Source organism: Sciurus carolinensis, chromosome 15 (assembly GCF_902686445.1).
Source record: "Sciurus carolinensis chromosome 15, mSciCar1.2, whole genome shotgun sequence".
In the NCBI taxonomy this organism is placed as follows: domain Eukaryota; kingdom Metazoa; phylum Chordata; class Mammalia; order Rodentia; family Sciuridae; genus Sciurus; species Sciurus carolinensis.
In genome coordinates, this window is record NC_062227.1 from 28130651 (window position 1) to 28143942 (window position 13292).

A 13292-nucleotide genomic window follows, 5' to 3' on the forward strand; every position below is an offset into this window, starting at 1 on the left:
AAGCAACTCAGTGAGACCCTGTCTTTAAATAAAATACAAAAAAGGGCTGGGGATATGGCTCAGTGGTTAAATGCCCCTGAGTTCATTTCCTGGCCAAAAATAAACCAAATAATAACAAACAAACAAACAAAAAACCAAAAAACTTTTTTATATAGATTGCCTAAATTTTAAACATTATCTTAACATTAAAGGATATTTGAGAATATAAAACATTGATCTTTCCCCTTGAAACTTTGAAGAGAAGGAATCATGAAATTATCATTTTCCTTTAGTGTCTGTATGAGTACATTCTAAGATCTTTCTAAGATCTTTCTAAGATCTTTAGTTCTAAAGAGAAAAGATAATAACTTGAGAGATCTAAAAGTCTGAAAAAACTCTTCTGAAGTTAAAACTTCCTTTCATCAGTAGTGTGAATGTCTTCAATGCACTTTTTTTTTCTTATTATCTAAATGTTCAATGCACTTTTGCTCTTGCCTAATGTTAGGGGTTTTATTTCAGGCTTACAGATTCCAGTCTGCTGTTAGAAGATTATTCCTCCAAGTTGAGCCCCAAAACCAAGAGAGCCAAGCAGAGCCTTCTGTCTGGGGAGGAGAAGGAAAATCTGCCAAGTGACTACATGGTGCCTATATTCTCTGGACGGTGCGTGTGCTTTCTATGCCTGGTTTTGATTATTAGAATTGATGAGTAAACTGTGTCAGATAATAATGATAGCAACTAATATTTATTAAGCACTCACTACATACTGGTTGAGAAAGGTCTTAGGAACACCAGAACCCTGCACCAAGGGGGATATGTTAGTTGTAAAAATGGATTTCCTTTTCATAAAGTCTTGCCATCACAGAGGATGCCTGTGTGTCAAAAAAGAACCATTAAAACTGAATGCTACTTATGTGACTAATTGAAACAGGAGTAGAGCCTTGAATGCCAGCGATTGAACACTGTATATAATCACTACAGCAGGGCTAAAAAGGAAGACTCAAAACTATGAAGTGTTGGGTAAACTGGAAAAAAAAAAAAAAAAAGATGATGTTTAGGTAAATGAAAAATGTTGTGGATGTTCATGTGGTTTTAATTATTATTCATTAGGGGGAAAACTGAAACAATTTGAATGCCTAGCCCATGTTTGTCCAATGGAAAATAGATTGTTATCTATATCCAGGTAAACTTCAAACAAATTCAATAATCACTAAATCACAAGTCTATGTAATGCCAGTTTTCTATCTTTGTTATATAAACTTCTTGTTTTATTAGTGTTAATAATATTGAAAGGCTTTTGAAAGAAAACTTGTCTGAGATACAAAAATGAAAGCTTAACAGGAACTTGCTGGACCTCACCCCGTTTATTTTCCTCTGAATGTAGAGCTATTCCCTTAGTGAAGGTGTCACTTGAAATCCTCAGTCTCTCAGGAGCTAATGTCAAGGAAAAGTAGATCATTAAAAGTCAGGAAATCATTCGGTTGTGGTTTTTGCTGAAGCCCTCTGTTACCCTGGGATTTTCTTTCCATCTCTGACAATTCCTTTCTGACTTGTCTCAGAGGCTTATGTCTTAATTGCTCTGAATCCAATTAGGAAGGTAAGGGACTTCCTAAACTTGAATAGCATTCAAGTTTTAGCTTTCTTTATCTGATATCCTTGATTTTTTTTGAAGTGAACTTTTCCGAGAATCATGTTTATAGTGCTAAGTATACTTGCCCAGACCAAACCCATTCACAGTTATTTATATTTATTTATTTTTATTTGTTCTGATTAGTTAACATGACCATAGAAGGCATTTTGACACATCATACATAAATGGAGTATAACTTCTCATTCTTCTGGTTGTACATGATGTAGAATTACACAGGTCATGTAATCATAATACACATAGGGTAATAATGTCTGATTCATTCTACTATCATTCCTATCCCCATGTCCTCTCCCCTCCTCACTCCCCTCTGTCTAATCCAAAGTACCTCTGTTCTTCCCTAGCCACCCTTCCTTATTTGTGAATTAACATCCACATATCAGAGAGAACATTCAGCTTTTGGTTCTTTGGGATTGGCTTATTTTGCTTAGCATGATATTTTTAAGTTCCATTCCATTTACCGGTAAATGCTATCATTTCATTCTTATTTATGGCTGAGTAATGTTCTATTGTGTATATATATACCACAATTTCTTTATCCATTCATCTGTTGAAGGACATCTAGGTTGGTCCCATAGTTTAGCTATTGTGAATTGAGCTGCTATAAACATTGATATGGCCATGTCACTGTAGTATGCTGATTTTAAGTCCTTTGGGTATAAACTGAGGTGTGGGATAGCTTGGTCAAATGATGATTCCATTCAAAGTTTTCTGAGGAATCTCCATACTGCTTTTCATAGTGTTTGCACCAATTTGCAGTCCTAGCAGAGTATAAGTGTACCTTTTTCCCCACATCCTTGCCACATTCACAGTAACTTAACGTGCACCTATATTCATTACAGGAGTTGGCTAGCCTAGAGAAGTAGAATGTTTTGGCTCTTTTGCTTCCCCCCACCCCCCACCACTCTGAAAAAAAAAAAAGAAAAAATATAATGGAGCTGGGAGGGTAGAGCTCAGTGGTAGGGTGTGTGCTTAACATGCACAAGGCCCTGGGTTTAATCCCCAGCACGAAAAACACAAAGAACAAAACAAAATCATTTAAGAACCACATCAACTTAGCATTAGGCTACAAGATTTATCTCACCACCTGAGAGGGCACAAAATGAAGTTAGTTGGTCACTCCTAATGTCTTCTCCCTGCACTTTCCCCACCAAATGGATTCATGTCTTCCAGGCCAATCTCAAGAAATGATACTTCACAATACACTGTGATTAAATGTGAAAAATTGATCTTCGAGGGTTTATTTCCAGTTCTTATATTTTTATATGGATCCATCTCCTATATTTTGTCACTATGTTGAAAATAACTTTTCAAAATGATGGCATTGATGGTATTAACAATCTTAGAAGAGAATGGGAAAGAAATTAACATTTATTGAATATCTATTTTATCTTGTTAAATCCTCCATACAACCCTAGAGATATATTTGTATATAATTTTTTGGACAAGAAAATCAATGCTTGCTAAAAGTCACATGACTGCTAATCATGTCTTATCCAAGACTGGTCAATGCACTGTACATGTTTTTCTATTATCATCGTTTGTTGCTGGAAAACATCATTTCTTCTGCAAGGCTCCTGAAAATTACCCCCCACCTTCTTTTTTAGAGTTTGCAACATTTTATTTATTTTTTTTTAATATATTTATTTTTATTGTAAACAAATGAGATACATGTTGATTCTCTGTACATGGAGTAAAGGCATACCATTTGGGTAATCATACATTTACATAGGGTAATGTTTGATTCATTCTGTTATATTTTTCCCCCTACCCTCACACCCCTTCCACCCCTCCCACCCTCTTTTCCCTCTATACAGTGAAAATTCCCCTTCTTATACTCTGAGATGTTGATTTAGCTTTGTGTCACCAATAGGTTTTTCCCCCCCCACGTTTTTTTATTGGTGCATTATAGTTGTACATAATGATGGGATTTGTTTTTACATATTCATACATGCACACAATATCACCATATAATTTGGCTACTATCACTTCCCCCTCCCTCCACTTCCACCCCGTGGTCCCTTTCCTCTACCCACCTCCCTTTGATTTTCTTGAGATTCCCCTCCCCCAACCTTCCTTTTCCTTTTCTCCTCTCTAGCTTCCACAGATGAGAGAAAATATATGACCCTTGACCTTCTGAGTTTGGCTTATTTTGCTTAACATGATGGTCTCTAGTTCCATCCATTTTCCTGCAAATGACATAATTTCATTTTTCTTTATGGCTGAATATATAACTCCATTGTGTGTATATATACCATATTTTCTTTATCCATTCATCCGTTGAAGGACACCTAGGTTGATTGCATAGTTCATCAATAGGTTATGAATTTGGACTATTAGAGATATGCAGAGTATTAGGAAGTTTTTATTTTTGCTTTATAGCAGTGTGTTTTGATCAATGTGGTAGTATCATATGTCTTCTCTTGTGCCCAGATTGTAGAAGAAATATCATCAATATCCCCTATTTTACTTAAACTAGAATATTGCTGCTGATTAGGGCCCAACATATTTTTTTTTAAGTATACATGAATTCTCATGTCAAATAATTACTTTTTTTTTTTTTTGAGATTAGCTTGTTTTATAAATAGAAAAACCAGAGGCTATGACTTCCTTCCACCCTCTGAGCTGTCAATATTTCCACAGTTCAAGGTAATGAAAACTTACACTTGAAATTCTTTCAGTTAGATTTGTCTCAGGTTGGGGCAAGACTAGCATTAAATGTGGTTCTTCATGATATGTATTGAATCATATTACAGAACCCACTTCGAATCTCTCTGTTGTACGTTGACTTCCATAGAAAATTCCAAACAAATTTCTTGATGCTTTGTTTTTCTTTCACTTACTAATTCTTTATTTCCTAACTCATTCAAAGAAAATACTAGAGGTAATAATGTCAGAACACCAAGCTAACGATTTTCACCTTTCCTTTCCCTCTACTAAATCATAGTGTATATTTTATTAAATTTTATAGTGTAGACTATCTTGTTGATATTTGGAAAGATAGAGAAAAAATTAAAATTTAATCACTAAGTTTAGTCAGAAACTAAATGAACTAATCTTGTCTTCCAGATGTTTTACTAAAATTCCATGAGAAATTTCAAACTTGGGCAAATATTGAGTTCTACCTCTCAGTAAACTGCAGAGTCAGGTGCTAAGAACCTGTAAACACTACAGCAGTATTAGCTTAAATTCTGAAATAATTCTTTTTTTTTTTTTTTTTTTGAAATAATTCTTATCAGAAAAATCAAATGTACAATTGTGGCTTAAGAGGCTTAAGGAGATTCGATTTCAAGGGAATCTTCCGAACAATTAATACACTTTCTCACTGAAACATCTGATGGTGTTTTAAACAAAGGCATTGAAAGAGACTAAAAATAATCAGAATAGTTTTGTCAACATTAATAGATCACCACTCGAATTCTGTCATGAACAACTATACTAGGCACAGTACTTTTGAATGTTACCACTCACTTATCATTATCATCAGCAAGCCATTTTTATAAATACCACAACCTTCATTGCAAGTTTGCTTATTTCTTCTCATCAGGGCTATGTGCAAGCACAAATGAAGATTTGTCATATTAAACACACATACATATAATATGCTTATACACAACATTTACTATCTGAAAAAGAAATTTAGCAGGCATAAGGCTCTCATGTAATTTATAACATATTTAAACATTGAACATCTTTGGGAAATATATTGCATCAGCCAAGTTATGGAATCTGGATCGAGTATGTACCAGGAGCACAGACACATAAACTATATCTTATTTTATAATAAAGTCTTCTGGAAAGGAAATCATAGATCCATGTTTTATTGTAAACCCACCTTAGTGTATTTAGATACACTAAGGTACGCAGTAAAATCAGCTTGGGCAAGTTATCTAATTTCTCTGAGCCCAGTTGCCATATATCTAAAATAGAAGTGATATTGTTTACCTTATGGATTTTCATGTGGATGAAATGAGATGATCTATGTGAAAAGCACGAGAACCATAATAAGTATTTTTGCTGTTGTCTTATTACTATCATTTGTTAAGGGGAAGACCACTTCCACACCTGCAGAGTCAGCTCCTGATTTACCAGGTTGTTCTATGTCAGTTTTTTCCTGACAACAGAATAGAGTGTCTGAGTTCTGATTCCTTGAACTTAGTAAAAGTAGGCGATCTTTTTACTGCCATCACAATATCCACATTTTGCTGTTCTTGTGTTTTAGCCAAGTACACGTCAGTGGAATTACAGATACAGAAGAAGAAAGAATTAAAGAAGCTGCTGCTTATATAGCCCAGAGGAATCTTCTTGCTAGTGAGGAAGGAATCATAGCATCCAAACAGTCCACAGCATCCAAACAGGCCACGGTGTCCAAACAGGCCACATCTACCCTTCAACAGGAGGAAACTTTTGAAAAGAAGTCAAGGAAAGTTGCGATTCGAGAAAAGGCAGAGCGCCTGTCGCTGAGAAAAACAGTAAGAAAAGACAACTTGATGCTAATTACGAAAAGGTGGCAATGCATGTGAGAAGTTGTGTTTGTGTGTGTGAATAAAGACTGTTCTGGGGACTGGGGTTGTGGCTCAGTGGTAGAGCACTTGCCTGGCATGTGTGAGGTTCTGGGTTTGATCCTCAGCACCACATATGAATAAATGAATAAAATAAGGTCTATCAACATCTAAAAAAATATTAAAAGAAAAAGACTAATCTGTTTTCAGTGAAGAAATATGTGACCTTTGGAGAAAACAAGAAAAAAGACATAAGAAAACAAGCAGAAAGATTAAAATGTGGAGGCCACAGAAAGGCAAACTAAATAGTTTCTCATTTCACAGAATTTCAGATTTATAAAAAAATAAGGTTCTAAAGACTTAAGAAATCCATCTTATGGAAGTAAAATACATTGTCAAGTTTAAAATGTTCAGTAACTACATCTTTTTTTTTTAAGGGGGAAAGGGAATGGAAAAATAAGGTTCCAAATGGAAAAATAAAAATACTTCTCATGCTATTTCATCAACAGAAGATACTTTGTTTTAGTAGTATTTTGATAATATTTTTTTTTCTTCCCCAGTTAGAAGAAACCCAGGCATATCATGGAAAGTTGAATGAAGACCATCTTCTCCATGCTCCTGAGTTTATCATTAAACCTCGTTCTCACACGGTTTGGGAGAAAGAGAATGTAAAATTACACTGCTCTGTAGCAGGCTGGCCAGAACCTCGTCTCACATGGTATGTTATCTTTATGAAAACTAATAGAATCAATTACACAGAGTTAAGTTTACCGCTAGTGGAAGCATATTGAACTGTCAGTACACGAGAGTCAATGAAAGCATCTATGAGTTTGTAAAGGTTTTCAAAAGAATGAAAAGAGGATATTGAGATGAATTTTTATGTGCAGAAATAAGAAAGCAATCTTTATACACACAACATATTATAATCCTTCACAATTCTATTATAAAATGGGTCTTTACTTTATACATATTTGCATACCAAATATGTCTGTAACCTCTACGGACCATAACAATCCGCTTCCGTTGGTGCACTTTACAATATAGCGTGGTTTTGTGATCAGAAGCAATGCTACCTTTAAAAAACAACCTAAAACCCAGAGAGCTCTTGTCACTACCCCGTACGTGAGCTGAAGCCTCAACGTGCTTTCTGACATCAACAGAGGAAGGAATTGGATGGGAGAGAGTGTCCAATATGGGTCCCTAGGACTATTTTTTCATTAAGAATAAGCCCACCTTTTCTCCTTCCATTATGCATTCTAATGCTTTAGTGATCCTTAAACTCATCACTTTCCTGCCCTATGTCTTGAGTATGGAAAAGGAAAAGTATCTGCCACAGAGAGCAGAAGTGTGAGAATGACTGAGCAAGCAGGGTTTATTTGTTTGTTTTTTAAAGATTCACCTGTGATATCAATTTGCCTTTGATAGTTTTGGATTTACTTACAATTTTTACACGTATGCAAACTCTTTCAGGGCTTCTTGACTTTGAAAACCAAAGAATTAAAAACCACTATTGGTTATGAATTATTAAGGTGAACAATGTAAACAAAGATGAGGAACGTAGGAACATATTTCATAAAAATGAAATTTTTAAACGTCAGTTTACATTTTTTAAAAATTTATATTTTTAATTATTTTTTCAATTTACATGTTTTTTTTTTCAGTTTACATATTTTAAAATATAAAAGTAAGAAATAAGTCTGCCTTTGTCCCACCCCTCTTTGTCCTCCTCCTCTGGAGGAGCCTCCTCTATACTCAGAACCCCCTGTGATGTTTTGTGACACTGAAATTGCTTCATTTGGCTCTTTAAGGGGCCATTTCCTTTTAAAATGGCTTACTGGGTCCGGGGTGCGACTCAGTGATGAGCACTAGTACCTTGTGTGAGGCTTGTCTGATCCCCAGCACCACAAAACAAACAAACAAACAAACAAACAAAATCTGATTACTTCCCTTCAAAAAGAGAAAATCCAAACTTTATTGTAGAAATCCACAAATAATAAGTTTTCAGCTCCCAGAAATATTATTTGGTCAATAAAAATTCCTCTTATTTCATAAATTAAAATATATTAATAATACACGAATAAGCAGAGTCCTTAATTCAGTAGATACATTCATTATACATTTTCCTATCTTTCTTTTCTTGCTTTTTAAGAATGAAAAGATAATTTTCAAAGGGATGCAAAATCATTTCCAGAAATATTAATTTCTTAAGCATTTATTTATCCTGTTTAATGCATATGGAACAAGAAATCCAACCACCCTCATTGATGGTCTTATTAAGTCAGAAGGATATGATTTCAGAACCTTAGAGATTCAACTCCCTCCACTGTGCTTTGCTAGCCTGGAAACAAAAAAATTTAAAAACAAACAAAAAGATAAAAACTCCCCAGAAAAAAAAAAAAATGAACTGACCACACTGATGACCCTTAGGATCGTAGTTAAATTAAAAGATAGTACTGTCCATTTTCATGCATACTGAGAGCTAAGAAATATCACAGTTGTCGCCCAAATCCTTCGCACATGACTGTGTTGGTTCGGCTTTGTCTGAGAAGATTGGGAGGCTGGAGGAGCCTCCTCTACACTCAGAACCCCCTGTGATGCTTTGGTTTTAATTTCAAGGAATCTCAGATTCCAGACCAGCCTCTCCCTCTAGCCTGAAGCAAATCACTGGGACTCAGTTTCTTATCATAAGTTCTCCCAGGAGGGACAGAATTTTCACAGGAAATCTCATCTTGCAACCAAATGAAAAAAATAAACATTAAAACAAAAAACCACAGGACAACCAAGAAAAGAGCTAATCTCCTTCTGAGAATAAGATTTGTCCCTGGGCGAATGAAATTCAGATAATGAGCTCACAGATAACTGACAGTAGGCTCTGGCAATAAAAAACGGTCAGATCCAGGTGTGTGGGGCATGAAGCTTACACAATGAAGGATGCTCTTTACAAAAAAGACTATAAAATTAGTAGTATAAATTAGGAGGGACCCTTAAACTTAAGCCTCATTCATTTCCAGGTCAATCTACCTCTGGGAGTAGATTCTTGTGTGGGGTGTGTTGCCTTTTTCCAAAAGTCTTTATCTGGAGCTCTAAATTGTTTTGCAATGCTGGTAGAGTATATCCTCTTCGGTAAGCATCATTCTCCCCAAAGAGCAGGGAGACCACAGTCCAAACAAGAAGCAAGGTTACTAGTAATTACTTTGCTGGCATTTACGCCTTTTCAGTACCTAACTGCAGCTTCCTGGGCCTGACATGGAGTATAGAACGCAAGAAATACTGGGCAGGCCCTTTCTGCATAGCCGGAGGTGAATGAGGCGAATATGTTTGGGATGATGCTTTGTACACTCACTCCTAACAGTTAAGTCCTGAGTCACATCTTTCAGAGGCTCATGTGCCGGTCCTGATTCCCTCAGAACCCTTGCCACAGAGGGTTGGACTCCAAGTTTCCACTGGGCACAGTTAGGTCATGGGAATCCCTGCAGTCTAACAAATGCCATGAACACGTAGCAGCTACTCTTCAGCTAATCCCACATTACTGGCTACTTCTATTTAAGTGGAACAGGAGGTTACCCAGAGGGCACTAAATGGCAGGAGCACACGTCACTCATCAAGGCCAGGTGCAGAGAGGACGTGGAGCACCATCCTCTTCCCAACTCACTGAGAGCAGAGGGCGGCCTGTCTGTGTGTTGGATTGAGTAGCAAAGTTGGTTGCAGAGGATGCTGCCGTCACACCATGGTGAAGCCAGCCACCTGGAGGGGACCGAGGTCAACGCAGAAGGAAATTATTTATGTAGTAGAAAAGTTTTAACCCTTGATAGGCCATTTTTAGGTAATAACTTGCATAATAATCTGTTAGTTTAACAGGAGAGGAAAAAAAAAAGAATTTATGTTTGTATTTGTTTTATTTGCATAATGAAATTCCAGAAGGATATGTAAGAACCTGAGAGGAGCGATGGACTCTCAGGGAAGAGTCAAGTAGAAGGGGATCACAGGAATGGAAGGCATCAGGAAACTTACTGTTTGCTCTGTATCTTTTATCTCTTCTGGGTCTTAGAGCAGATGAGTATATTACCTAGTCAAATTTTTAAAATTACATGAGATAGGAGAGAAGAAAGAAGTTCTTTTTTTAAAAGAAGAAAATTGTTTTAATTTTGCTTTTTTTTTTTTGGTACCAGGGACTGAAATCAGGGGTGCTTAACCACTGAGCAACAATCTCAGCCTTTTTTATTTTTGAAAAATATTTTTCAGTTGTCAATGGACCTTTATTTTATTTATTTATATGCAGTTCTGAGGATCAAACCCAAGGCTCACACATGCCAGGCAAGTGCTCTACCACTGAACTACAACCCCAGTCCCTCTATTTATTTTTTATTTTGAGACAGGGTCTTGCTAAGTTGCTTAGGGCCTCATTAAATTGCTAACACTGGTCTCAAACTTGCCTCAGCCACCTGAGTTGTAGGGATTACAGGTGTGTGCCACCATGCCTAGCAATTTGGTCCTTTTTTAAAGGGCCAGATTTAATTGGATTTCTGATTTGAAAACTAGATCAAATTTGTCAATGGAGTTTTGTTTTGTTTTGTTTTTGGTACTGGGGATTGACTGAACCCAGGAGTGCTTAACCACTGAGCCACATCCCCAGTCTTTTTGATTTTTTATTTTAAGGCAGGGTCTCACTAAATTGCTTAGGGCCTTGCTAAGTTGCTGAGGCTGGCCTTTGAACTTAAGATCCTCCTGCCTCAGCCTCCAGAGCCTCTGGGTTTACAGGTGTGTGCCTCTGCACCTGGCGTCAATGGAGATCTTGATTATAACTTGCAGGGATACAGAACAACCCACTGGAGCAATATATTGGTATTAGTGAGTATAGTAATTCATTTATTCACTCCACACCTGTGTTTAATCTATGTTGGATCCTGGCATTGGTCCTCAAACAAGATATTTAAAATATTTGTAATTCTTTGGTCCAAAAGTCACTGTCAAATAGACACTTGAAGAAATTAATCATTAAGCATTACAAATAATTCAAAATCTAGGAAGAAAATATTTTAAATGTAGGAAGATTCTAGAGACTTATAAAACTTCTATTTTTGCAAATTTTTAGAATTTGTATATTCCGTCATGAAATCATATGCATTGAATTTATTTGCAAGATTAGCACTATTTACCATATATTTAAATTTAGCAGTTCCTACCATATTATTATAGGAAAATAGCTTGCACTTAAAATAGTTAAGAACAACCAGGTGCAGTGGCGCATGTCTGTAATCCCAGCTGCTGAGGCAGGAGGATCATGAGTTCAAAGCCAGCCTCAGCCAAAGCAAGGCACTAAGCAACTCAGTGAGACCCTGTCTCTAAATGAAATACAAAATAGGGCTGGGGATGTGGTTCAGTGGTTGAGTGCCTCTGAGTTCATTCCCCATACTCTCCAAAAATAATTAACAAACATTATTTGCAAATTATTATCAGTTCCCAACATAAGGGTTTGGGAGTTTATTTTAGGTTTTTCTTATTTAATTCCAAATCTATCCTAATGAGGTAGATCTTTCTTTCAGATAATTTTAAAGTAGGTATTAGCTATTTATTCAATGTTTAAGGTTGGATTTTAAGCACCAATTCCATTCATGGTGAGATTTGAAATGTTCAAGAGCATTTTGGCATGCTATGTTTGTTGATTGAAAATAAAAACTATCATGAAGGCTTTTTGCTTGACTCTGTTTTGCACAACTGAAGAGCTTTCACTGTAACCTCTCATTATTAAAGTCAGTCCAACATCTGAACTGACATTTGTACAGTTCATTAATTGATAGTTCATGAACTACTTGAAAATCACAATGGAAATGGCATACATCTACATATTTGCAAGGATTTAAGAAATCCTTCGACAAATAATCGCAAGGTATAGATCACTCTCTAAAATTAGCCAGTGACTGGCCAGTTTGAATTTTCATTTTCCAGAAATAACAAACTGCAAAATGTATACAGAGCAGGCTGAAAGTCCTTCTTTTTTTAAAAAATATTTTTAGTTGTAGATGGATGCAATACCTTTATTTTATTTATCTTTATGAGATGCTGAGGATGGAACCCAGTGCCTCACACGTGCTAAGCAAGCACTCTACCACTGAGCCACATCCCGGCCCCCGAAAGTTCTTTCTTCTCTAACTTAATACTAAAGACCGCCAATCTCAAGTGACCCCAAACCTGAGTGGCTCATAAGTGAAATTCCTTAGGGAAGAGAACGGAACTGCTTTCTGACTTAACCCTTTTCTTCCACTGACATCCAGAGTTCCAGAGAAAAGACTGGAAGCCACACAAAGTGTTATGTGTATATTTTAAACCAATTTCCTTTGCTAGGTGGTCACATTAGAAGAGTCGTTGAGTATTTAGGTGGTGGAAATATGTAACTGGGGGAAAGTCATCAATGTGCTAAGTCAGGCAGTACTGGTGAAGCCAGACTGGGAGCTGCAAAATACCATTTTAACTCAAACTTTATAGAGATATGAACAGCATCGTTGATCTGAAGCCAACTTGAGTGTCACTCTGTCATTTGGTCAAGTAGCACACGCCACAGTATTTAGTGTCATATTGCCTTCCTTGTGCTAAAAGGAGCTACTGTAAACCCTCTAGCACATGAAAAAAATGGAGCAAGAGGGAGCTTCTAAGTGGAATATGAAATGACCTACACCGATCCAACCCAAGATCATGCCAATCAACATGTCCTACCTTGTCATTCATCAGAAAGGAGACTATTGGAAATTAGGAGTGGCCAGGAGATTTCTTTTGACAGACCATTTCTGATCAAATAGTCCTATTTGTTTAGAGCCCTGTGGTGAGACAGCTGCCTGAGGTGGCTTCTGGGCTGGCAGGAAACATTATGTGGTCGACCAGCAATGCCTTCTGTGGGTGGAGGAGGGGTTATGCAACTTCACCTGCTGCGCAGCTGTGACTGTAGCTAGACCAACCCTCTTCAACTCACATCTGAGGGAAGCAAGACTCAGGGTGTGTCAACTTCCTCTCTTTGTATGTACTTATTTAAAAGTATCCTTATCATGAAGGATATGTCTGTCAAAATTCCATTCTTTCAGAAAATTAAATAAATAATGAACCTGCAATGTATCTATTGCATCACACAGTAATTACCTTCTATCCAATTAACCAACACTGAGTACTTGATATTT

The 13292-nt window shown here is 36.6% G+C and overlaps 1 protein-coding gene across 1 annotated transcript in view; it reads left to right on the forward strand.

Annotated features, from left to right (window-relative positions):
- Positions 1–13292, forward strand: part of Myom1 (myomesin 1) — a 132110-nt gene that overhangs the window by 26123 nt on the left and 92695 nt on the right. The window contains exons 3-5 of the mRNA XM_047525880.1: positions 499–639; positions 5847–6096; positions 6687–6844. Coding sequence (XP_047381836.1) covers positions 499–639; positions 5847–6096; positions 6687–6844 — 549 coding nt within the window. The remainder of the gene's footprint in view (positions 1–498; positions 640–5846; positions 6097–6686; positions 6845–13292) is intronic.